This window comes from Lissotriton vulgaris, chromosome 1_2, assembly GCF_964263255.1.
Source record: "Lissotriton vulgaris chromosome 1_2, aLisVul1.2, whole genome shotgun sequence".
In the NCBI taxonomy this organism is placed as follows: Eukaryota; Metazoa; Chordata; class Amphibia; order Caudata; family Salamandridae; genus Lissotriton; species Lissotriton vulgaris.
Genome location: NC_141686.1, coordinates 90,264,838 through 90,288,995, shown reverse-complemented (window position 1 = coordinate 90,288,995; position 24,158 = coordinate 90,264,838). Strand labels below are relative to the sequence as shown.

The 24,158-nt window shown below is 40.0% G+C and overlaps 1 protein-coding gene across 2 annotated transcripts in view; it reads right to left on the bottom strand.

Moving 5' to 3' along the window:
* CACNA1C (calcium voltage-gated channel subunit alpha1 C) overlaps positions 1 to 24,158 on the bottom strand; it is a 1,657,037-nt gene that overhangs the window by 345,530 nt on the left and 1,287,349 nt on the right. For both annotated transcript variants that reach the window (XM_086952879.1, XM_086952878.1), the window contains exon 30: positions 15,823 to 15,906. In XM_086952879.1, coding sequence (XP_086809005.1) covers positions 15,823 to 15,906 — 84 coding nt within the window. The remainder of the gene's footprint in view (positions 1 to 15,822; positions 15,907 to 24,158) is intronic.

Below are 24,158 nucleotides of genomic sequence, written 5' to 3'. Positions count from 1 at the left end.
TTTATATCTTTATTTCCCATTGAGAATCCGAAATTATCTAAGACCTTGTTGAAATGTATGGTAGCTAGAATGTCCAACATTGGGTCTACGAAGACCAGATTCATGCCTGATTTTCAGGATGTTGTGACAGGAGAAATGTACATACGATTAATCTAGATGAACATAACTTATCAATGTATTATCTTGAATACCTGGCATGGATCTGGCCTTTGTGGGCAAACAGTAGACACCACTGATGGGTAAGTGCAAACCTCCGAAGGGAAAGACCTACGGAGTTAAACGTTTTATCCTGGCAGCTAAGGGTTTTCTGTCTCACATACAAACCATGAACTATACTGCAACAATGAATTGGTTTGTTCAAATACATCACCGGTACAGGAAGAATGTAGTGAGGGCTTCTTTTTCAAATGGTTTTCAGTTCTGTTCTACGTAGCTAACTGCTCATCTGTGGATTTGTATATTACTAAACTGAGCAGGGGGGCTAAATGAATCCTATTTGGAATCTTGGAGGTTGGCAGTGAGGGGCGCATTATTTTTTTAAAGGTAATACTATTGAATGAAGTTCTATTAACATGTTTAATCTGTTTCTTTCACCCAGGCCAGAATGAGAAGAAGTAACCAGATATCACCTAACTCCAGATTGGAGCACTGTGGATAAAACAGACGCTCCATAATTCAGATCTGAAGGAGTAGGGCATGCCTTCAGCTATGGGGTAGAGTTCCCAAACCAACTAGGACTTGGCTGGTATGTGTGCAGTTCCCAATTACTAGTTTATGTCAACAGGTATTTCCGTTTCATTCTTTCATCAAAGGAGTGGCCCTCCACAACATGACATTTTGCCTCTCAAGAGCTCATCATTATGTCTATAGTGTAAGAAGCAACTAAACTTGATGGACATGATATTTTTGACATATATCTCATATATTTATTTTAACTAAGGGGCGTAGTAGGAGCAGACCCACTCCTGCAACTAAAACAACTATTTATGGACTTTTATCTAGTTTACTTTCACACGTATGTGTTGAACCTGCCAAATGAATTCCAATGAGATTGGCCATATATATGGCTCCGTTTTTTGGGAAGGAGTATATTAATAAGATGACCATCAGTACTGCCCAAAACGTCTAGAAAGATGATACCTTGTGCAGATTTGAGAAATCAAAATTCATTAGTTTGCCTTTGTTATCTCTTTAAAATGGATAATCGACAGTACATCAAATGGAATTTGTTCTGTACGGTTTAAAGAGTCCTCTCCTTCTGCTATATCTATATTAGACAAACCACCACACCCAAATTTAAGGGTGGATGTAAACTGATTTAAATCCTGCAATATAACCGGTATAAAACATAGCGTTTTCTGAACAGAGTACTGCTGCTGACACGTGGCTTTCTAGAAGTGCCAAAAAAGTATGTACGTGCATAAAAGGAGATGACACTAGTGCTTTTATGTGTGCAATTAGTTACTAGCATATAGATTTAGTCAATATCTTCCTCTATTAAAGTGAGACACACTCAGGCACGCACACCTGAGCACATATTTAAAGTCACCCAGAAGCATGCAAAAACACACAAAGCAAAGACACACGCACACAAATGTGTGCATATACACGTGTGCAAAAACATTGTGTACGTGTGCACTCACTAATTATATGCCATAACACATTTTAGCAGTGTCTGTACAACTCTCAATTAACAGTATTATACTCTGGTATTGCTTGCTGTGAACATTTGTGAACTTATGAACTGGGCCCCCTGTTGTATCCCAGAAGAACAGGATACACCTTGAAGACCAGCAGGAAGGACCATTAAACCGTACAGAGCTCAATTATGTTTTTCTTGTCACCTGGAAGAAAGTACCTACGGTAACATCATCCAGCAGAATGAGGCACAATCAGTGAATAACACCAAACAGGTTGAACATTTAGAACGGCACACCAGCGGCTCCGTCCCTTGGCTGCTGCTGCTTCGGTCTTGCCATCTTTGACTCAAATTGCAGTCTGAGAATTAGAAATGGGAGAGTAAAAGCTTCTGATACTGGCAGAGCCTTACACCCACACCCACCTTTCTTCTGCCCCCCTTCATCTCTAAAGATTCCCAGTACTATCAGCTACTCGCAGGACTAACATGTGTGAACATCTGTGGATGTAGAACTGAATGATGAAAAGAGTTGCCAACAATAATAGGGACATTGGCTAATTGTGATCAGTAGGGCGGGTGATCATTTATGCTTCACTTGCAGAAAGGGTTCTCAAAACGGAAACAAGTACCCTAGTGAAGTTTAGGGCATTGCTGATAAAAGCATGGACAGAGTCGGTATGTCTGAAAAGTGTTATGGATTGAGCTCAAATCTCCAATCAGGACACCATCCAGGTATTTAGAAAGACAGTTTTGGGGCCAGGCAGTACTAACTCTGCGAAGCTCACCTGTGAGCCATACGTACGTTGAAGCCACAAATGAAGAGTGGGTCAAAATAGCCATTTACCACGTGGGTAAATCACTATCCACTAGGAGAGAATTAAAATAAGTTAAAAAAGCCAAAGGTTGGATGTGAAAGACCATCTTCACTGGCACTGGCAAAGCTATACTGATTTAATTTAATGTGTGTGTGTTTCTAGACTGAATATCTAAAATAATTTATGCCCATGGTGTACTGATGGCAGAACCTTAGCAGCCAGCGAAGGGCTTGGGAGCTAACAACCAAAAAAGACAGACAGACAAATGGACATACACAAAGACAGAGAAAGACTGAACTAAGGCAAAGGTAACTTGTGTCCTCCTTCAACCCATCCTTGTACCCATTAGTGGGGCAGTGGGGCACATATCTTGTTTGCATAGTATTCTGTGTATGAATACTTTGCAGTTTTGCAAAAAAGATCAAAACATTTAATTACACCAAAGAATAGATGCTGAAGTTATAAGATATTCAAGAGAAGGGGTGGTGATCACAGAGAAGAGAAAGGGAAGTCAGAAGAAGACAAAGCACGAGAAGCAGAAGTGTGTGGGCAAAATATTCTTATACAAGAAAGAAGGATACTTTTAGTTGGAAAGAAACAGGAAATAGAGTCCATGATTAAGGAGTGAAATCGAATGGTCAGGGAATAGATGCAAGAAAAACAAAGGTAATGAAAACAGTAAAAAAAAAGATACAATTATACAGATCTGACATTCGGTGTATTGGAAAAAATCTGATGTAGACCATGGAAAAGCAATACAGTAATAGAAAGAAGGGGCAAGAGGGAAAAAACAAACTAGAGGAAAGTTAGTTAAGGTTGAAAAAGGAAAAGGAACAGGAAATGGGGTAAAATGAAAAAATAAAAACATGAAAAAGTGAAGAGAAAGGACAATGGAAAAGTGAATGGGCACAATAAATGGAATTAGAAAGAAAAAGTGGCAATTTAAATGAGAGCTTGGCAAACAAGGGGAATGGAAATAAATGCTAGACAAAAGACAGAAACAGTATCTGAGAAACAATAAGGGAAGGGGAAAGGAAACCTAGAACGAAGGAAAATGTGAGATGTTAGAGGAAAATAGAGTAAACACAATGATTGGGAAGAGAAAATTAAAAATTATATAATTGAATGGTCAAATACAGGGTGCTAAGCAAAAGGAAAACAGAATGACAGTGTAATGGGTGCTGGAGGAGTGGACATTAACTAGGAGGGGGAAGAAAAGAACGGATAACATGGCAAGGTAAAGGGGAGTAACATAAAGCCAGAACAGATGAGAAGATGGGTTTGAAAAAACAAGAGAGTTAAGTGGTATTGGAGTTTCGAAGAAAAGACCAGGCGAGAATGTGGGTAAAAATGTAGAGACAGAACACACATCAAAAGAAGATGGTGAGGATGATGAAGGGTTAGGGGAATAAATGAAAAAAGCAGAAAGGAGAATTATTTGAAGAAAAATGTATAAGGTAAGGCAAAAGAGAATGTTAGAAGTCTAGGCGAAAAGAGGAGAAAAGATCAAATGGAAAGAAAGGGGAAATTAGAACGGCCTGGGAAGAGCAAAAGAGGACAGTAGTTGTGGGGGAAATGGAAGGAGGAAGGACAACTGTGGTATAGAAGGGAAGAATAGCAAAGGTTAGAAGAAGAAAATCTGCTCAAATAGAGATGCTCAGTTGACATCCTCCCTACAGAGACATCAGAGAACATGCTTCTGCAGTAGTCGCCTTTCATATAATCAGAAGTATTTGTTGTCCAGCTAGCAGTGTGATTGACAGAGACAGTTGTGCATGGGGATGGTTTCCATCTACCGAGAGCCAAGGTCAAAGGAAGTTTATCATGCTACCTAGTCATCCAAAAGGGGATATTTGAAAGCTTACGGGCTTGGGGCCATCATTACTCTCTGAAATGAAATCCGGGCAAAATAGTATTACCCTGCCACACTTTTATTGTGAAAAATAGTAGGTCATGACACTAACAGATTATAAGGGGTTAAGTAGAGTGGGGAAATTAAGTCTGAAGGATTCCCAATTAGATCACAATTGGTGCAAAGTGGTCAAAGGGTGGCGCCTATCACTGTGGCAGAAGCAATCCTTCGGTACAAATCCAAACCCAGTATTGAAGAAGCAAAACTCCCCAGATCTCAATACAGCGGTAAATCATGTTGTGCTACTGTATATTGAAAAACATGCTACAGGAGTTCAGGATCAGTTTATTGTCGTTATCTCTGTCTGTTATGCACAACAGGAAATATTTTTCAGTGTATAACATTTCTGCAGTCCACTCAAAAATATTTAGTGGAACGGAGAGAAACATATACCCAGTGTAGGATCTAATCTAGTCTTTGAAACATTCTGAACAGGCAAGTTAGATGCTGATAAATATTGCATCCCACTCATACCATTTGTTCTTTCTGATCACTGACAGTGAGCTAAGCTACTCTAGTAGTACTGCAGTTTTCCTAATTTGTTTCATTCCCTCCTGTAACCTTGAGGTGGTGATTTGTTTTCCAGTCTTATTTACTGGAAATACAATAACTCCTAAATGAATGAAATACAAGAGCCAAAATGGCATTATGTGCCAGGGCCACCCTTCCTACAGAGCCATTGCAAAAGCACCAATAATATCTTTCACCTGTGCACCAATGGATGAGGTATCAGTTACTGACCTCATGAGTTTACATCCAGAAGCACTTTCACAATCTAACATTTCGTCAAACATGTAAACAGAAGGCACATACAAGTGATCTGACAAGATAGCACATGCACGCACGCACATACAAAGCAGATGAAGTGCAGTATGGGAAAGAACTGACATTAGTTTTCAGATCAAAACCAATCACACAAAATCACAGCCAGTACAAGCATAAATAATAGTGCATAAGCAGACATACTAATAAATACACCGAGGTGCAGATAAAGTACACATATAGTCTCGGATGCTTGCACAATGAGATGTGGCTCAATGTATGCCCTACCAAGCTCACAACATTAAATAAGGTTAGGCTATTGAAAGATTGCCACAGAACAAACAATACGTTCAATAAAGTGGGCCCAACCAACATATGCATTGTTGTATTACGGGCAGTATGCGCTTATAGGAGACATGCTCAGTGAGAAAATGACAAACAAATTACAATTATACACGCGGACAAAACCAGGCAATTCATACGAGAATAAACCCACACACCAAGATACAGCTTGTACTGTACCAACTGCACGAAAGTAAATGCTAGAAAACATGCTAACAAGCTGATAAGCACAAATCATTGATAAAGAGCACACAATGGAAAGCTCATCCAATAGGGATGCCAACAGGATTACCTGAAAAGACACAGCACAGACAAAACGTACACATTTACTGTGTACGTGACAAAGCAGATGCTGTCAATGACATAAGTGACAAACTCATACAGGCAGACACAGGACATATATGGTTAAAATTCCACACTAGAAGACATTTCACACGTCCCAACAAATGTATATATACATAGAATAAGCATACTAACAAGCCGACAAAAGCAGAAAAAGTCTGTTTCTCTGTGGCTAAAGAATTTGAATAAGCAAGCAAAATGGTAAAATAACAATTTCACACAGGTAACAAACTTGACCGAGCACAATCAGCACCCAAACACAAATTACCAAGTCACTTAACGAAATAAAACCACAAGATTGAATGTTCCGACAAGTGCAGAAAAACTGATGTAAGCCAAGCACCAGTCAAGCCCGCTCAAGCACAGTCTACGTATGCGAATAAGCCTACATATAATAACAAGAACGGTTCTGGCCCTTAATCAGTAAGGCCCGAACAAAATACTGAGAACAAATACAAAAAGTGGCAATACTGATACTCATTCAAACATCACATTTATACCAGGGGCCAGAAGACCTAAATCGTCTGGTTTGAAAAATTGTTTTTTATTTTTCTTTCAAGTATTTTTTATCATTTCATACTCCTGTTTTGATAAAAACTCATTTTTTTCAAAAATTTCAATATATACAAATACACAATAATGAACATACACTGAAGACTACTACATTTAACAGACAAGAACACACAAATATGACAAATATACAGTGCAAATCACTATACAATTGTAAACAAATACAATACATTTATAGCTTTGGTTCTATCAGGTTTTTGAATCTTGCTTTTATAAATGTACAATGCCTGTGATCCTTTTTCATAACATATCAATTTTGCTTTTAATTCAGAGGCCAAAGCCAAATGGTGGACCTACTTTGCTCACTTAATATTCGAAATATTATATACACAAAATCTCTGGTGAGCAAGAAGTGGTAATCCCATCCTACTGGGCACCTATTTGGTCAGGAATGAGACCAGTCGACGCGTTTTGAACCCACTGAGATTTATTATCGGGTTCTCCTCAGGACGTAGAACACCAAGCTCAATCTCTATAGATCAGACTTCAATGGCATGAGCACACAGCACACAACATATAAGTTGCCTTCGGCCACTTGATTCACCAGAAGGAAATTGAAGTCTGATATACAAAGAATGAGCTTGGTGTACTACATCCTGAGGAGAATCCAATAATAAATCTCAGTGGGTTTGAAACACGTCGACTTTTCTCATTCTTGACCAAATAGGAGCCCACTAGGTTGGAATTACCACTTGTTGTTCACCAGAGATTTTGTGTATATAATATTTTGATTATTAAGTGAGCAAAGTAGGTCCACCATTTGGCTTTGGCCTCTGAATTAAAAGCAAAATTGATATGTTATAATAAAAGGATCAGAGGCATTGTACATTTATAAAAGTGAGGTTCAAAAATCTGATAAAACCATAGCTATAAATGTATTGTATTCGTTTACAATTGTATAGTGATTTGCACTGTATATTTGTTACATTTGCGTGTTCTTGTATGTTAAATGTAGTGACGTCTTCAGTGTATGTTCATTATTGTATTTGTATATATTTTCATCAAAACAAAAGTATGAAATGATAAAAGTACTTGAAAGAAAAATAAAAAACAATTCTTCATACCAGACTGTTTAGGTCTTCTGGCCCCTGGTATGAATGTGATGTTTGAATGAGTATCAGTGTTGGCACTTTTTGTGTTTGCTCTTAATACGCCTACATAAGCAGACTACATGTATATACTAACAATCCTACATAAGCAGACAACGTATATTTGCAAATAAGATGGTAAAGGCGAAATACAGCACTTGAATGCTGACAAGAAACAGCACTAACATATAAATACCAATCCAAAACACAAAATGGAATGCAGACAAGGCACACACTCGCACCTAAATACAAAGCACACACATCACAATAAGCACATCCTGGACAAGCATACAAAGACGTTGACGCAAGCAGAGAAAGCATGTAACCACTTCACACAATCAACTAGATTTTAAATACCTAACAAGGATTTACAAGTAGCTAACGCTAATTGCTCCTGATTTGGGAGTTGGGGGAATTAATTAACTGGATAGAAAAATATATTAATATGTTATCACTAGCATATAGAGCACACAAATGATCAAAGACACACGGGACTCCTAAACAAGCTCTCATTTAGAGAAGGCACGTACCTATGCTGCAAAGGTTTCAGAAGAATAAAAGCACTAGAATACAAATTTACGCCGTTTCGGTGCAAACTCATTCTGACAAGTTCACACAGATACACAAAATCACATACGAAAAGGATAACCACACATAAGTCATGTCACTACCAACAAAAACCACACTCCAACATACACGAAAATGGTCACGGCAAACGAAACACCACTTGTAAACTTATCCCATCAAGATGACAGCAGGAAAACAAATACACACGCACACAAGAGTATATGATCAAAACACAAAACAAACTCACACCAGGAAACAAAACAAACAAATGCACAGACAGTAATACCACACATGAAGGGCAACACGCTCAAACAAGAAGAAAAAAGGAAACATACAGTGCCTGCAAGAAAGTTTAAAAGAAAAAGGCAATACATAGTACCTGCAAGAACGTTTATGTGAGCAAAAATGAGTACAAACACGCTCAAACGAGAAGAACAAGAAACCATTTCAGAAGACAACGACAGCAGACAGAACACATGCTAGTAAGCTCACACAGGCAAACACATCACATATGTTGACAAGTTCACACACCGAAATGTTTGCCCTACAGAAAAAGTGCGGTTTATTCTACAGATTTAACATTTCCCCCAGAAATAGGAGGATTTTCCAGTACCAGGGATTTTGAGTCGGGAGATCGAGTTGAAATACAACACACTACATGGCCTAACAAGCTCACCTATGCTATCAAATTTACTCAAGTAGACACAGAGGCAGAATCAGCACTCATACAACAAGCTCATACATATAAAAGCTCGCACCAGAAAATAACAGATATTATTAACAAACTCACTCCAGCAGAACTAGGTCGTGCATTTATATAATGTCAACCAAGCGGATTAACCATAGAATCACAGCATGAAATATAACAGGGGATTCTAACCTGCACAAGTACTTACAACCACACCTTGGTACGCAATGAGCATCAGGACTAAATAACACATTCACAATTTCACAGTGAGAGTGTGCCCGTGCACACACATGCTAACAAGCTCACAATAGAAGACACTGAACAGGTCTTCAACTTGAAACTACACAAGTGCACTGACACCTTGACACCAGAAGATACAGTCATTTAAACACACAAACAATAGATGAATGTTCAAGTTTAAACAAGAATATGATGAAGAAAAAAGATACAGAACATACCTTTACCAACATATATAGTTGAAACACAAACACATGTATGCCTGTGAATCAGGAATGAGGGAACCAGGAATGCAGTTACAGCCCACATACTAACACGATCACTCTTGTCAATGCGTTCATCCAAGATGCCACACACATTCATTGAGAACTAGATCACAGAATAGCGTACAGCTTACATACACACTTAGCATGCTTACGCAAGACCTACTGCACCCATGAACCTAGATAAATTATGAGCCACCACTTTAGCACCCCCTAAAGCTGGTGGCCCTAAAGCCTAAGTGATGGTGGTCCCATAGCTCGAGTTCTGATAAAACTGGCCAAAACTGTGCCCCTTTTGCCTGATTTGGTTGCAGTTCAGCAGAATTTAGTGGATCTCCAGACCTCTTTAGAAGGCTCCAAGCTAATGGAAACAGACAGGGAAGTGCAAAGGAGATATCTATGGAGCATAAAACAGTTGTCCGCTGGACCATGGCTGAGGGGTGAAGTATCTCATGGGAGCTTGCACTGTGTGAACTGCATGGCATCAGCATTAACAAAACAGTCACTGGCCTGACACGTTCAGTTCCACCCCAGCCAACGGGCTGTGTAGGCGAAGCATGCTGTGAAGATCAGGAACCGAGTGTACACTCACTGAATGTCATGAACTACAGAATAACATACAGACAGACGCACACAGGCATTCTCTTTTTCTACAAGGAGATACGTGCAAGGGGTGGAGGGTGGGAAGAGTGCAAGCCTCACTAATAAAATCATTCCTTTAACGTGGAAGTAGCAGCAAAGGGCAGTGCAAACATTCTAGCTGCAATTCGGTCAACCATAGGGAACTACTAGCAGGGGTGCCTGGAGATAACTTAAACATGCCAGTTAACAAGGAAGAGAGTGCAAAAAACCCATACAAACTGTATAGCAGGACAAGGCACAAGGTGATGTGCAGCCGAGCAGATAAAGACAGCTGGTTACTCGTTGGCCCTAGTAGTAGGACGAGGGCTCAGTGCCCCAATCTGTTTAATGGTTTCATCCAATATAGAGTGCATTCTTTGGACAATGGGTAATGAAAGTGTATTTGCAAAGGTTCACAAGAAAGCTTTACAGTATCACTCTCTGATACTTCAAAAACAGGATTGTGGCTGTTGGAAGGTGCTGTCAACACTAGTGTTTCAGCCCTGCTGTATATCTTGGGGGAGGGAAGTCACGGCCATGTTAAGCACAATGGGGCGATAACATCTTTTCAGGATAGTCTCAGCAGACAGTTTCCAATGCAGGCTTCTCCAATTGTAAATGGTTTAGAGAAAACTGTCAAATGATTGGAATGAATCGCCAGCTGCTACTTATAAGAGGCCACTTGACTAATGCCATTTGAGTTTGAGGGTTTGCCCTCGTAGTCTGCTATCTGTCCCTTTGTTTGAGTTAACGAGGGACATTGCACCCCTCTGGCACAGCCTGTTGAACCTCTAACTGAACCACATTTTCAGCACCACAGTTCCTGAAGACATTGGTGATTTCATGTGGAAATCTAGAATTCAATTTTTGTCGTTTTTTTCAATGCCAACCCACAGCCAGATTAAATTTTACAAAGAACCGTCTCAAAGACAATCATGAAATGCCGATAGGCTGGTGATTTTGTCTCAGGCAGGTTTCAGACAGACACCTTGTTTGAAGTACATATATGTTCATAAAGCTTCTGGTCATTTGGCACTGTCTGACATTAACTTGTAATTAAACGATTACAGTACAACATAGCTCATTAAAGTGAAGTTAAAACATTCTTCCCCAACATAAGCTTCCGATGGATGAAGCATGAGAGGCATTCTTAGTTCTGATTTTTCTTGACAGAAACTTCAGAAAGATGATAGAGAGGGAGTTTAAAAGGAGTGCTCAATTTCTAGAAGAGATGATGAAGTTCTGCCTCATGTCTGCTCACCAGCATTTTTGAGGTATCCAAATGGACTGAAGGTTGATGAGTATGCCATCTTTGGATTGCTGATATCGCTTTCTAGCAACATCCTGATATCATGTTTTGGTTGGGTTTTAACCTATCGATATGTTTGGAAGAACCACAAGTAAGGAGCATGTTTTGGTGAAAACACTGGCATTTGAATCAGAAGTCATAAGTCTCACTTCATTGTTTCACAAACTGTGTTATCACAGGCACACTGCCTGGTCTTTACATCCGACAGCAACTATATAAATACTGGCCATTCATTTCTCATCAAATCGTTATTTCCTTTGCACCTACATCAGGTCAAAAAAACGTTTATGGAACACACTTCCTAAGCATCTGCTCTACAAGACCGATACACTATGTTTGAGAGTGTAAAGTTTGTATTCTGCAATGGGCTCTCCATTCAAACATTAAGTTATTCCTGCACAGCGAAGCTGCACAAAACAGGATAAAACTAGATACATGATGGCAAGTGTAGGGAATGTATGTGAGACATAGGACCTGAATCACAAAGGCTATTACGTTTGTGAGTAAGTTTACACTTTTGATTATGTTTTCTACTTTTATGTATGGTATTCACAAGCTGCACTTTTGCAATAACTTACACTTTCGTAGTAACCCCAGAACTACAAAATAATGGAGGTAGGGACTGAAAAAAAAAACCCATAAGAAATAATGTGAAATTAAATTATTTGAAAAAGTAAAATGTATATATAAATATAATGTTGAAACAATATATAAAAATAGTACATATTTATTATTTAGTTATAAAATATTTATTTACCTTTTCATTTAAAATATACCATTGCATCTTATTAAAATACAATATTTGTAATTCTATACATAACTTTTAATAATCATGAATGCACATGAAAAATATGTTTTTTCTTCGGGTAAGAATTTTTTTTTTCTTTAAACTTCTTTATTAAAAAATATTTCCAGGAAAGTTTTAATTCAAAGTTAATTTAATAGTGCTGTAGTACGTTCTCTATTTTGTTATATATATAAAGTACTTACAATTAATTTTAAATAATTAACATAACTATTTTTAATATTTACTTTTGAGTTAAATGTATTTTTATGTTAAATATTCATGTAAATTAATTTGATGTATTTACTTCAAATGTAGAACAAAACAGAAAAAAGGCAACACTATTAAATTATGAATTAAAACTTTTAATGAAAATATATTAAATCAAAATGATTATTCTGAAGTTTAAATGAAAAAATAAATTCTCACATTATAGAAAAAATTATATGCATTAATACTTGCTAAATGAGATGTATAGAATTATTTCAAATTAATGTAATATTTGTATTAAAATATAATGTTACATTAAGCTTTAAATTACAAATAGGTTATTCATAGTTTATTATTAAATAATAAATCTGTAATTTCATTTACATTTTTTAAATTATATTATTTTCATTTATATTTTAACTATTTTAAATGATCTAATGGCATTTCACATGATTTCCTATAGGGTTTTATTTTAAGTTCTACCTCCAATATTTTGTATGGTACGGTGCTGACGTAGCAGTGGTTGACCATATGTAGTGCTGCACTTACTACACAAATGCAAATTACTACAAAAGTATACTCTACAATGTAAGAAACTACACAATTGTTAAGTTACACATGTAGGCTACTACAAAGTGTGGTTCATGATTTTCACTTTGATGTACGTTTTGTAGTACTATTGTAGTACTACAAAATGTACTACAAAGTGCAGTTTGTGAATCAGGCCCTCTATAATTAAATCTGTTTTGGATATAGGCAAAATATGCAGAGACCATAATTTACATGTGGTAGTAACCTGCACATGTGTATCGAAGAAGGAGCGGTGCAGGAATCTTTGTTAGCAAGGTAGGCTTGTGTAAATTTGTATACAAATGTCGTTCCTTGGAGTAAAGCATGCAGGCATCTGTGGGTGTGGTGATGGGTTTTAGGACGTGTCTGTGGGTGTACCCAAAGCTTTTGAATTAGGCATGTGTATCAAGGCATCTGTATTAATGGGAGTCTCAGTGTGTATTATTCAGAATCTGTTAGGAGATATATGTATTTGAGCATGACGCAAGTAGTGTGAGTGTGACTATGAAGCAAGTTATATGAAGGGTTGGTACCAGTGTTAGATAATGGTTAAAACGTTAAGTCTTCTATGCAACGAAAATTGTGAGTGCTCTTATTTGTGTTTGAACTTGTGTGGATAGCATTTAACATATTATAAAACAAAAATCAAAACAATGGATGAGGGGGTGGCTGGGTGATGGTTGTGCAGAGTTCTGACAAAAATGTATAAGCACAACTGAATAGCTAGACGCCGGTTTGCGATACTCTCAACAGATTACACTTTATCCGAGTTCTGATATAAATTGTGAACTCTTCACGACACTGAAGTACCTTTATTGACAGAGTGAACTAATTATATTCATTCTTTTAAATCTTGGCGGCACTATCGAATATATATGGTATATTTCGCATGGACAGACTATCAGCAACCTAGCATTTGCCCTGAAGAAGTCTGTGGTCTATACCACTATAGACGAAACACGTGTTGGAGGCTAGACCTTATGAGAAGATTACTATTGAAATAAAATGAAGAAATGAAGATCACTCTACTTGTGAATTTTTGAAGACACCTCATTGATTGTGTTTTATTAGCTCATGATATAGTTTGTTATATAAAACAAATATCTTTTAGAAATTTGAGGAAAAATAGAGGTAAAACAACTCTCATTTTTGCCACCACATTTGTGAATGGTACATAGACATACATTAACCCTTGACCTAACCTGTTACTCCAGTCTTAATGAAACCTTTCTTCCTTTACACCATGTTGACTCTTTATGGGTGAAACCCCCGTACTCCCTCTCTGTGTCACACCATTCGCCCCACCCTACTTACACCATCACTTACCTTCCATTACTCTAACCCTAATCCAACCCTAATCCAAACCGATAATACCCCAGCCCTTGCACCAATCATAGCACCAACCTTTACTCCAACCTTAACATATTCTCTTACATAATCATTTACTCCATCTTAACCCTTATCAAACAGCTACAGTTAGCCGACACTCTTACCCACTTTCTTAATGCTTCCCTAATATACAAGCCTTACCTTACCTTTACTTACACTTACATCATCCCTCATCTTTCTTTACTCTAACCCTAACCCTTACACTTACATCATCCCTCATATCTTTCTTTACTCTAAATGTAACCTTAACCCCTACACATAACCTCACCCCAACTCTAAACTTACTACAAACTACATTAATTTCCCTAATCCATTCCTTTATTTTGTATCTGGTTGTATGTGATACTTAGAAAAACAATTTTGTGAAATAATTTGATGTAATCATTTATTTGAAATTTTCACGTAGAATGGCATTTACCACTTAGTAAATTAACCTGAATACCATTGTTCAAAATTTGTATTAACATGCTTTTGTTTTTAGGTGTTAATGTCATTACTTTTGAAAATGCATTCTCTATTTTAGACACGATTTTCATAGATCCTAGTATATGCCACTGGGAGACGTTACTGTTTACATATTTTGCTGATCAGATGTTACAACCAAAATTGCCTTCAGTTTTTCCACTGCTTTTCATCCCTCTCACATACCTTCTCCTCTTATTTTTATAAAGGGGGCACCCTCTACCTCCTAACAACCATTTTAAATGTATCTATATCTTAAATTTTTTTTGAGGGAGTGGGCTCGGGGGGATACGCTCTGTAACCTTGTGGTTCCTGCTCACCTGTTTCCTACTATGTCCCTTGTCTTTCAAATCTTTCTTACAATGTATTATTAACATTAACATTTTCATTCTTAATAAAACTGTGTTTTCTTACCCGGATTTTAAAAGTAAGGATTTTTGTAATACTTATTTACTAAATTAGTATTGTTTTTTCATATCGGCTTCTATTATTTTCAACCAAATTTTACTTCTATTCATTTGTTTTCCACTAAAACGGTCTGTGATTATTTGAGTTCCCAAAATGGGTCTTTAATATTTTGCTTTTCTATTAATTTACATCATACTGCAGAAAAGTATGTGCGTGAGGATGTGTGCATTCATGTGATTATGTGTGTGTGTGTGTATATATATATATATAAATATAATATAAAGATACACACTCATGTATTCCTATTTTTAATAAAGTAATGAATGACCATATTTACAAAGTGCTAATTTGATCATAAAATGGCACCTGGGCCCTCAAAATTTAAGCTGCGCCAAAAGAAGATATAGCCATCTTCAAATTCTCCCAGTGTAAGATGGGGGAACCGCTATTCAGTCAGAACTCCAGAACCACAGCTCATTGCATCAGCCATGAAACCACATCATCTTCCAATGTGTGGGTGGCGGTATTTGCTCTACGCAACTCCCCATGCAGGATTTTCACTGCAGCGGGCGTATTTGAAACTCTCCTTTGCCCTCAGCTCCATCCTGCTATACAGTCTCACACATGGCAGGCGAATTGTGAAGGAAAGAGATGATGCAACAGTCAATTCCTAACGTGTCCCGAAGTTTAAAGAAAAAAAGTTCATCCCTACACAAACAAAAAAATAAAATAAGAGGACAAACTGAAAAATGGATAAACTAAAATTAAAAGAAAAGTCAACTCAGGGAAAGGACAAACGGGGTGGAGGTGCAGGCACAATCATGTACAGATGCCGGTTACTTACGTTCACCTCGGTGATTGCTATATCAACAACGCTACCCACAACAATCAAGGCGTCAAATGTATTCCATGCATCACAGAAATAGTGCTGCATGTGGCAAGAGGAGCCGGGGGAAAGGGGTGGGGGTGAGAGAGAGAAAGGGGGGAAAGGAGGGGAAAAAGAAAAAAAAAGAAAGCATGAAAGAGGGCAGAGTAGAGAAATAAAATAAGAAAAGAAAGAGGTTATGTGGGCATATAACTCAACTCTTACCACTGTATAGTACCAGCTGCTGCTGCTGCTCAGACCTTTTTTTGGTATTTTTTGTTTTGCAACATTTCATGGTGGTGAGCACTGAGGAAGCCTGGCTTATCGCAACATGACCCTGAGAAACACAGCTACCCTTGTCGGAAAGGGGAAAAAGTTAGCTGCTAATCCAACTCGGTGGCATTTCATTGCAGCCACATGGTTGGGCGGTGGGACAGAGACCCCTAGGGAGGAGGAGAAGGAGGACGACGACGTAGCAGAATCAGTGGAAGCATGACCAGGAAAAAAAAGTTCAGGAGAAAGAGAGGTTGAGAGAGTTTGAGAGAGAACCAAGGAAAGAAAGAGAGGTTGGGGTACGGGAGTTTTTTTTCCTACAGGTAGTTCAGTTATACTCACATTGGTCTCACTCAGAATGACGTCTATAATGCTGCCAATTACGATGAGGAAGTCAAAAACATTCCAGGGATCACTAAAGTAACCCTACATAAGGAAGGGGGCAAGGCAGGGTGAGGGATTAAAAAGTAATGTTAGACAGACAAAATAAAAATCTTAAACAATACCATCAGCATCATCAGCAGCAGCAGCAGGGCCACCGTAGAGCACACGTTTATTTGGGAGGCCAATGTAACTTTTATCTGGGCTTCCATCCTCAAACCAGCTGCAGCTTTTTCCCAAACTGGAAAGGGGCGTTGGGTAATTGGTTGCAAATAGCATTTGAGTCACCATATCTGATTAGGTCTGCACATGAACAATTAACTGTGAAAGACATAGATATAGCGTTTTTAACTTCTCAATCGAGAGGGCCAATACAACCTCAATTAAAGCATTGCTGCACATACATGAGGCCCATTCTCAGAACTCAGGTGACTGTGTTGTGTGCAGAGAAAGGGCAGGGATTTTAATTACCGCCATACTCTGGTTTGTAAAATGGAAGCCCAGGGCATTGTAACATGTTCTCATGTCCTGGATACAAAGGGTTACGCCATAATTCATAAACAGCAGCCCTCTTGTTAGCTGTCTGAAATAAAAACACACACAGAACTAAGATTAGTTAACTCGATTCAGCCCATGTTTTATAGTGTGGATCAGTATGGGTTTAAAGGCTCTAACCCAGCACACTACTAACCTTGGAGCACTTGTGTTTTGGAAGAAAGTACAAAAAAATGATGTTTGCTGGAGCAGACCTTAGCCCCTAAGAGTACTCAAGTGTTTACAGGCAGAACCCAACTTACTCATCATGGCTGTATTCCTGACCTTGCTCAACTGACTGTTCCACCACGTGGTCGGGCATAAGGCAAACCAGGCACAAAGTTAGTTCATTCCCGTTTTTACAGGGAACCCTCATTCAGACATGCATTAACCTTTATAAACATGTTAAAAATTAAAACATTGTAGGCAAAAGTCAAGAGGAGACTACACACGCTTATTAAATTTCAACAGATTCAAAACCATAATTGGAGGGTAGTCCTAATTTTTCAAGCCCACGCTTAGTGCATTGATTACTATGTAGTCCCTTAACGCCTATCAGAATAATACAGCTACAAGAGTGAGGGTGTTTGTAATGGGTGTTGATAAAACACGGCTCATCTACAAATACTGCCATGACAAGGACTCCCCTAGGATATATGAGGCAAGAGTGGAGCAGCCTGGAAACCAAAACATCAGCATTATTTCCCTTACTCAGGTTCAAGACACTGACTCATCAGTGATGGTGTGGTGTTTAAAAGATTAGTAAGGACAAATGTGAAAGCGGTATTAGCCCCAAAGGGATGTTAGTCAGAAAGACATGGGAAGAACAATCCTTTTCCTAGCCCTGAAAATAAGCAGAGAACCAGTGAGGAATCGCCACTGGTACTGTATGTCACAATAGAACTCCACTTTAGACTTTTCTGCTAATTTTACCATAAAGTAGCAGTGAGATGGTCAGGGAGCAGATGAAGCACATTTTTATAAGCATGCCACCTCACCCTGTTCTAGGACATGCAAAATAAAAACATTTTTCATAAAGAAAAACCCCAATAATAAACTTCCACCATCTCTTTTGTATAATATGAGTACGCATCCATATGTCAGCCCAAATACAGGCTGGCACTGTGATACAACAGCAAAGTGTATGCACCATTGAGGCTTCAGTCACTCTCAAGTAGACATGATGAACATGTCCTGGCTACAGCAACGTCTGCTGCTACTATCTATGTTCCATTCAGACGAAGGCAATTGTCAGCCTCAGTCCAGAGTAACAATTAAGCCATTAGACATTGTATTTCTTTTCAAAATACAATGCCAACAAGACTGTAAAAGAAATTTCCAGATTTATGGTGAATCTGTTGTAGTTTTCAAATACTAATCCACTCAGGAATTAGACCGACGTATGCTTTTTTTGGTGAGCTGGCACACAAACCAGGTACTATGGGCTCTTCCCACCTCTGACTAGTACCAAACCTTGCGATTACTGACCACACACTGAGGGAAGTACAGTCAGTGGGAGAATATGCAACACCAGGTTAAAGGTTGGTATCTAAGCAGCATAAGTAAACAATTCCCAGAAGCCCAGCATATACGGATTGGAGCTAGATCCTATCATACATATAACGTGATCATGAATCATCAAGAGTGATATCAATATGAAAGATGGCACATTTTCCCCCCTACTTTTTAGGTCTCACATACTGTCTGCTGTGAGAGATATTATGGACTTACCAAGAACATAAAGCGGTTTGGAGCCTGCCTATTGCATAACATTGGTTGGCTTTCCTGGCACTGTCATTTGCATGCTTCTTATTCGTGCCCCAGCTTGTCAATCATGTGTTTGTCCCGCCCATGGAGCATGCGCTGTCTCTTTACCAGCACTTTGATTGACTGGCTTTCATGCTCCTACTGCTTACTTTTCAAATACTACTTTTTTATGGTTGAGCATTCCATGAGTGCATTGTTTTTCCAGCTGTCTCTCCCATGTACTTCTGTCCTCCTGCACTGTGTTGCTCTTTGTCATCGTTGTGTTTCACCTCGACCCCTCCACGTTGCACATGCTTGCGAGTCCTCCCCCACTGCTTTCTCACCCATGTGATTCCCCACGCCGCCTCCACCTTGCTCTTTCGCCTGTTGCTTCTCCTCTCACCTATGCCTTCCGTGTTGTGTTGCTTCCCCACTCGCACTCTACTCTCGCCCATTGTTTCTTTGCTCCACCCCAGTATACGCCATTGCTTCTCCTGTAACCTGTTGCTCCTGCCCCATGTTGCTTAAGTCCTTAAGTTGTATCCTCCTACCGGCTTTAAAAAAAACTCCTTTGTATCTTTTTACTTACCAATCAAACTCAGATCGATAAATGAGCAGAAACAAATACACCTGTGTCATTTTGTAACAAAATGCACCTGCAAAATGCTGTGGGTGATCGCATCAAAGGCTTTTTGTAACCTTTAGCTATGCTGTACTGCATCAGAGATGCTGGGCAACATAGCTAAAAATCATTGACAAAGCCAATAGATCCCAAAGGCAAGACCTATTGGCTTTCCCAATGGTTGTTTAACCTTCGGAGTATTATTGAAATTTACACTAAGATGCATTTATTTGAAAAGATTAACAGGCTGTTGCAATACATTCTCGCGATCCAGGTCTTGTTTTGTGTAATTAGAAATACATTTTTGTACCGTAGCACCATCTTCAGATCACGCATCTTGCAGCAACAGAGAGCACACTGAAGGAGTGCCATGATTTACAATAAGAATCAAGGAACATACTGCGAAGAAGGGCACAGTATTAGCCTAAACGTAGGAAGTAAATCTGACAGGTCATACCCATCTTGGACTCCCTTGTGGAATGTGCAAGTTAGGTGGCCACCGCTGAGGAGGCCTGTCACCTGGCTCCTGTTTTCTTCACCTGCATTCGTAAGATCCACCGCGAGTGGTCTAGATGTAATCGGGGACATACATTCCAGTGGTGCAGCAGGTGCAGTGGCACTAGGACCCCTGAACGTAATCCACTGTTTGGATGGTACCAGATGGAATTCACATAGAAACTGGGTAGGGATGTGGGGAAGAGCACAGTACGCACTGATTTCAAGACAATGTGCCTCTCCGGAAAGCAATAGAATGAACCTATTACTGCTGAATTGAGATCCCATCACTTAACAAAAGATTGACAACACCTGTGGTTTAAGGGTGTCACATGTCAGCTACTACTGGCAGCTGGCCAGAATTGCACTATCATTTCAATTGAGGTTTTTTTTACAGGGGGGGGGAGGAGTTGATGAGGTTAGAGCAGTAGGGGCAGTAAACTTAAGGGTTGGCTGTTACTCTGCGGGCAGTGGGAATATCTGCGGCCACTCACGGTCTTTGACAAGCACAATTCTTCGATTTGTATAATGCCTCTGTAAACGAAGCAGGCAGGAGGCTGTAACCAGCATCAGACTTGGACAGAAGATAGGCCCGGTGTTAGACCTAAAAGCTTTAAGGTGGTCTTCCCCCAACTTTTTGCCTGCCTCCGTCAATTTTTCTGAACTAAGTTTTGCTGGTTTTAAGACTGCATACCTTTCCACTGCTGACCAGTGCTATTGTGCTTGTGTTCTCTCCCCTCAACATGGTAATATTGGCTTATTCCCAAATGGCATACTTAATTTACTTATAAGTCTCCAGTAAAGTGCACTACATGTGCCCAGGGCCTGTAAATGGAATGATACTTGTGGGCCTGAAGCTTTCATTGTGCCACCCACACATAGTAGCCCTCTAATCATGGCTTAGGACTGCCATTGTAGGGCCTGTATGTGCAGTTTTAAACTGCCACTTCGACCTGACAAGGTAAAAAACAAGTTACTTACCTGTACACTGTGGTTCTTCAGTATTAATAGCTTTCATAGATTCAACATGCTTGAATCTTCCCCGTTGTCATAGTGGGAGTCTGAAGGTAGTTAGAGGAGCAGCACTATAGAAGTACATTAGAAACCATCAAAACAGAAAGGAACACTTTAACATCGATGAGCATCTTTATGTAGGTCTAAACTTTGACCAATCAGAGACGAGCCCTAGACCTTATCTCCCCAGCAGAGCCACCATACCTCAGATTTCCCGCACAAGTGTGTTTAGGTTAATAGTCACATGAGGTAAGAAGTGGCAAGCCTAAATGGGGAGGAGGGATCTATGAAAGATATCAATACTGGAGAACCACAGTGTACATGTAAGTAACTTGTTTTTTCTCCAGTACTGAATCTTTCATAGATTCACATGCTTGAATCAGAGTAGTTAGCAGTACCATACTTTTGATCATAGCGATTAGGCAAAGACACCTCTGTATGCATTATGAATAAATATATATTGTGACCAGAATTAAAAATAAAATGATTATCTGAATAAACTATATATATATATATCTCAAAACATACATATATACTCATCAGAAACATTACTCATGTCTAATCATCAATATACAACAGAGATAAGAAATCCGAAAAGACTGTACCTCAGGTGAACAGATGTCTCAAAACCGCCTGACCCACTGCAGCATCAGCTTCTATGCCAAATCCAGGCAATAGTGTCTGGTGAAAGTATGCATGCTCGACCTTGTTGCCGCTTGTTAGACCTGACATAATTGGCGTGGATCTCCCTTCTATTTTTGACGGATTGCCTCCTCTGTTTTAATATGTTTTTGCTGGATTCATGCTTTGGGCACTGTGCCACTGCTAATCAGTGCCACAGAGCAAGTGCTCCCCATGTTAAATTGATATACTGATTGGATTCCATGATGGGTTATATGATTTATCTGTCAGCCCCCTAGTACAGTGCACCATGTGTGCCCAGGGCTTGTAAATCAAATGCTGCTGGTGGGCTTGCAGCACTGGTTGTGCCACCCACAGAAGCAGCTTGTAAAGTGTGTCTCAGGCCTTCCATTGCAAGGCTTGTGTGCAGTCTAGCACTGCCATGTCGACTTGGCCAAGTGCACCCACTTGCAGGTCCCTAAACCTTCCCTTTGCTTCATTTTAGACACCCCTATGTAGGCCTAAGGGCAGGGTGCATTGTAAGTATAAGGTAGGACATGCTCTGATGCGTCTTGCATGTTCTAATAGTGCATTACAGCCATTTTCGTTTTTCACTATTGAAGGCTACCTAGTCTCCTAGGTTAGAATGGGCAGTTAGATAATTACATTCTTATAATCCTAACTGACTCAGGGAACATGGAAGAAATTCGAATTTAGTATGCCTGAACTCAGAATAATAAAGTACATATTTTAGTAAAGTTTATTTTAATATTCTGTGTTTGCAAATACCACTTTTAGAAAGCAGGTATTTGCTTGCCTAACCATTTGAGCCTGCCTCTGCTTGGTTGTGTATTCCTTGTCTGGGTTTGTGTGTGCCAGGGCTGGGGAATTCCAGGAGACAGCCTGGGGCAGCCCAGTGGTGAATAGAGAGATCTGCATCTAGATAGGAGGGAGGAGTTACACCTGGGACCTGAATAGGGCTGGGCCTTCCCTCTACAATGCTGGCTCCACCCCCTGTGGCTTGTCTGATGTGACTGCCCTGCACTGTGAAAGGAGAGGAGGAAACATGTCAACAGAGTGCTCCAGAGCTGTATCTTCCCTCCCCTGTGCTGGCTCCACCTCCTGTGGGGCGGCTGATGTCTCTGCCCTGCACAGTGAAAAGAAGAAGAGAGTCATGTAAACAAAGTGCTCAGGAACTGGTTTGGACTAGGCAGAGGCCTCTCTGCCTTCAGAGAACAAAGGATTTTGGGGTATAAATATTGGGACCCTGATCCCAGGAAATTAGATCACTTCTGGAAAAAGAAGCCTTTCTGCGAAGGAGAAGAACCAAGAAAGCTGCAGGAGTTTGGACTGCCACTCTGCCAGTGTGCTGTTTGCTGGGTTGGCCTGCAGTGGTTGGTTCACTGCCAAGGGAAAGGAAAAGGAACTTTGTAAGGACTTTCATCTACAGAATATTCTCCAAGGGCTTGCACTGTGCTTACCTCCTGCTGCAGTCTCAGGGACAAAGACTTCACCTCCAGCTCCCTCCTGAATTTCCTTGCTGGGAATTCTGACTCCAGTCACTTGCGTGCCGCTGGGAGCTGGAAGCGCGACCCATCGAGAAGAAGCATGTCGCTGCCGCAGCTGAGATCATCGCAAAGCCGGAGAAGTGAGCCTTCGTCGCATCTCCCTGGAAGCGTGTGTTCATCGAAGCTACCTGCTGTCGCATCACAGGAGAAGCGTGACGCCATCGAGGGAGTCGCCATCGCATCACCGAAGAAGCGCGTCGCAGGACCTGTCGCGGCTCCAGAGTACAGAGTCGTCGCAAGGCTGCCAGGGCGTCATCGCATCATCATCGCATCGCCGCATCAAGGGCGCCATCTCCTCACATCGCAACCGGAGCGTCGCATCGCATCAAAGCGCCATCTTGCGCACCGCAACGGGCCCGCAGGCCGAGAATCTATGCATCACATCTGCACCGGTAAGGCTCACAACGAGTCCCCTACTCTGCGCAAGCATTGAGGAAGGACGCAAACGTTCCCCCGGGTCACAGAACCAACGCATCTCCCCTTTTGCGAGCCTTTTGTTCACCTTGCGTTACGCATCCAGGTACATTGTTGAGAACTTTGTCGCATTTACCAACAACTTGAACTAAGAGACTTTAATCATCTTTTAAGTAATCTTAAGTGTAGTATTGTGGATTTTTGTTGTTTGTGGTCTTGTGTTTAAGCCTATATAAAGAATACGTATTTTTATAAAACCTGTGTCGTGTCCATCTGTAGTGTTATCACTGTATTACTGTGTATATTCACAAATGCTTAACATACTGCCTCAGAGATAAGCCTGTCTGCTCGTGCCAAAGTACCAAGGGGGTGAGCAGGGATTATTAAGGAGTGTAAACCCCTTATCCTGACTTAGAAGTAAGGGTCCCTATTTGGACAAAGGTGATAACCATTGCCAACTAGAGACCCCCAGATCTAACACCGCTCTACAGATATCTGGGAGTGATATTCCGGCAAAAAGGGCTGTAGAGGCTGCCGTCTTCCATGTGGAGTACGCAGTTACCCTTGCAGACAAAGGTCTTCCGGTTTGGTATGGCAGAAAGCAATCGCAGAAGAAATCCAACGTGTAAAACTACTCCTTGAAAGAG